Raw genomic sequence first — 3,049 nt, forward strand, 5'->3', positions numbered from 1 at the left:
GAGATGTTGGATTTGGGGTGCAATGACTTTAGGCCTTAGGGTATACCTATGTTAACTTCAGATGTGGAGTAATTGCTGCTAAAAGATACCGTTGGACACGTTGACCATTGTATGCTAACTTCAGTGCTTTCAGGTAGCTTCTGCCAACCACAACTACATTTGAAAATTTGTTTTAATGAGAAGATGAACTACCAAAACATTTGGAACCACTTTGTGCTTTCTTTTCCAACCATATTTCATCAGTAATCAACAACCTAAGAGACCACTTTCCCTGCTTCCACCCTATATATACCCCCACGAACAATTCAAAAGTCTCAAACCATTAGACAGAATAACAACCTTCCTTTTTTCTAAGATAGCACTCCTCAGGGTTCCAAATCTCCAGAAATGGCCTCTTCCAATTGTTTTGTTTTAGCCATTTTCTTGGCTCTGTCATTGTTGAACATCAATGTTGGGCTAGCAGCTCGTCATCTCCTCCAGATGCCACCAGCTTTGCCCGGAGTAACGTTGCCACCATTGCCATCTATCCCCACTCTCCCACAACCGACATTGCCAACATTGCCGACAACGCAGCCATTGTTACCCAAGCCTGGAGCTCTATCTCCACTTCCTACCATGCCAACATTGCCTACCATGCCATCCATCCCTCCACTTCCCAGCATGCCAACATTGCCATCCATCCCCACAATACCAACTACCATCCCATCCTTCCCATTCTTCTCGCCACCTCCTTCAAAAACTAACCCTTGAAAATGTTCACTAATAGAGACAGTTTGGACTGTGTCTTTTGCTTTGGTGTGGTTGTGTTCCTTTAAATATTAATCTTGTATCACCGCGGGTTATGTCGGAGGATTTTAGCCATTTGTTTCCTTACATTACGCTTGTGTATTTCTTTTGTGTTGTTCTTGTATGATCAGAAGTCACTTCGATTTGTTTCTATAGAATACTCTAATAACAATATATTAATCATTTCCACTTCCATCTATTTTATCCTTGCATAGGACCATTCATAACTTGTGCGCCACATCCTAGATAATATGGTAGTAGTGGAGGCAACAATTCATGTGTTTCCTTCACTAAAAGTGTTGAAAACTATAGATTGTCAGTAAATGAGTAGATTTTCTTCTCTTGAGACTAATCATCATGTTCAAATTTTGCTTTTCCACGATAATATATATACACCATTATGCATTACTGAAGATCTGTGGTTGTTATTCAAAAAAGATCTCTGGTTGACAACTTGAGATGTTACTGCTTGCTTGACAGTCATATTTTATAGGACTAAAGGTTTCCAACACAAACGTTGTTTTAAAAATATTTCATAAAGCCCATGAATATGTCTTATGGCTGAAGTTTAGTGGTAAAAATTCTAGGTTGGGGGCCTAGTGACTTAGGCTCAAAACGCAGCACCCACAATTATGAAGTTCGTTTCATTATCGTTATGGTTCTACTCTGATGATAGGTGGGGAATAAGTTGACCTTTTTGGGTTCTTTGATCTTCCATTGTGAGTACGAATATAAAATCCAATGACCATCATATTTATTCACTGTGGCTTCCATGGAAGTTAATGATGTTTCAGATATTCTTACTGCTTTACTGTGGTAATTTTAGAAAGCTGAGTGAAAGGTGAAGCAGATTTTAATGGTTCAATCAAAACACACATTGGATAAATAGACTACAAATGATCTGTATTTGAAACAAAGCTTTTGGTCACTTATTTAACCAATCCAATTTGACCAATGACACTGTGTTTTGGAAAGCAGAACTTTTCAAACTGGCTGCTGGAATGAAACGATGTGTTCAAAAAGATTGGAATTTTGAGGCTTCATATATGTCGACTGTAAAACTTGAAGGTCGAAGGTGTCTGGCAGGTCCATTAAACTTGGCTTTCTCTTGAAGTTCAGAAACAGAATAGGTAATATTGTAGACACTTATTTTCGTCTGAATTTGGGCGTTTTATTTATTTATTTTTATTATAGTAATATAGTATAATTTTTGAAAATGTTTTAAAAAATATTTTTGAAATATGTATTATATAGTTTTTTTTAAAACGTTTTTGAAAACTTATATACAATATATAAGTTTTAAAACATTTTGGAAATTATGTAATATATAGTTTTGAAATCATTTTGAAAATATAATATATATTTTTTAAAAAAAACATTTTGGGAAAATTTATATAATATATCGTTTTAACAAAACATTTTGGAAAACTTATATAATATTTTTAAAATCATTTTTGAAAACTATATAATATATAGTTTTGAAAATGTTTTTATATATAGTATATAATTTAAAAAAATATTTTTTTGAAACATATATATTATATAACCTATATTATTATTAATATTTATTTTATTTCATTTTATTTCATTTCATTTCATTTTATTAACTTAATTTAATTTAATTTATTATTATTATTTTTTTTGTCAGGGTCCAAACGGGGTCCAAAAACAAAGACTGGGCTTGAACCAGCCCAGCAGCATGTTAGGTTTCATATCCAGTTTCAACCAAGGCGCCGCACGACCCGGGCAACCAAAGGCCACGCGAAACAGACGGGCAACAGTGCCAACGACGGCCGAGATCCCCGGGACTGACCCATCCCGAGGTGACCGGTCACGAGCGCCCCTATTTCGGGACCACAACGGCCGGTGGAGGCCTATAAATACCAACCAGAACACCATCGTCAGGGGGGTTATCGGGAACCAAACAGAACCCACAGAGAGCATCGTCGAGAATTAAACAACCACAAACAAACAACGAGAGTGAGACCATCAACAAGGTCAAAGTAACCAACCACGAAAATCAACTGAAGCCAACAGTACATCAGAGTCACAAAAACCAGAAACCAAAAGACATCAAAAACCCATCAAACCACAACTACCAAATACATCCAAGATACAAAGCAAAATATATCAAAGAAAGGATCGAAACCCTTGGCGCGAGGAAAAGCACCACCGTGAGGAACGAAAAACGTCGGGATACGAAGGGTTTTAAGGGTAAAAATCGAATCTTTACGCCTAGATCTACGCCGGTAGGGGCATGTTT

The 3,049-nt window shown here is 36.6% G+C and overlaps 1 protein-coding gene across 1 annotated transcript; it reads left to right on the forward strand.

The window, feature by feature from the left end:
- Window positions 1-333: 333 nt before the first annotated feature.
- Window positions 334-878, forward strand: LOC120115600 (protein PELPK1-like). The gene has a single exon (XM_039136262.1). The coding sequence runs from the start codon at window positions 388-390 to the stop codon at window positions 748-750; it is 363 nt and encodes a 120-aa protein (XP_038992193.1). The 5' UTR covers window positions 334-387; the 3' UTR covers window positions 751-878.
- Window positions 879-3,049: the final 2,171 nt, after the last annotated feature.

This window comes from Hibiscus syriacus, unplaced genomic scaffold, assembly GCF_006381635.1.
Source record: "Hibiscus syriacus cultivar Baekdansim isolate YM2019G1 unplaced genomic scaffold, ASM638163v2 tig00110266_pilon, whole genome shotgun sequence".
Taxonomy (NCBI): Eukaryota; Viridiplantae; Streptophyta; class Magnoliopsida; order Malvales; family Malvaceae; genus Hibiscus; species Hibiscus syriacus.

What these genes read in the sequence shown, in the direction of transcription:
- LOC120115600 (XM_039136262.1), top strand. Translation starts at nt 388, where the DNA reads ATGGCCTCTTCCAATTGTTTTGTTTTAGCCATTTTCTTGGCTCTGTCA.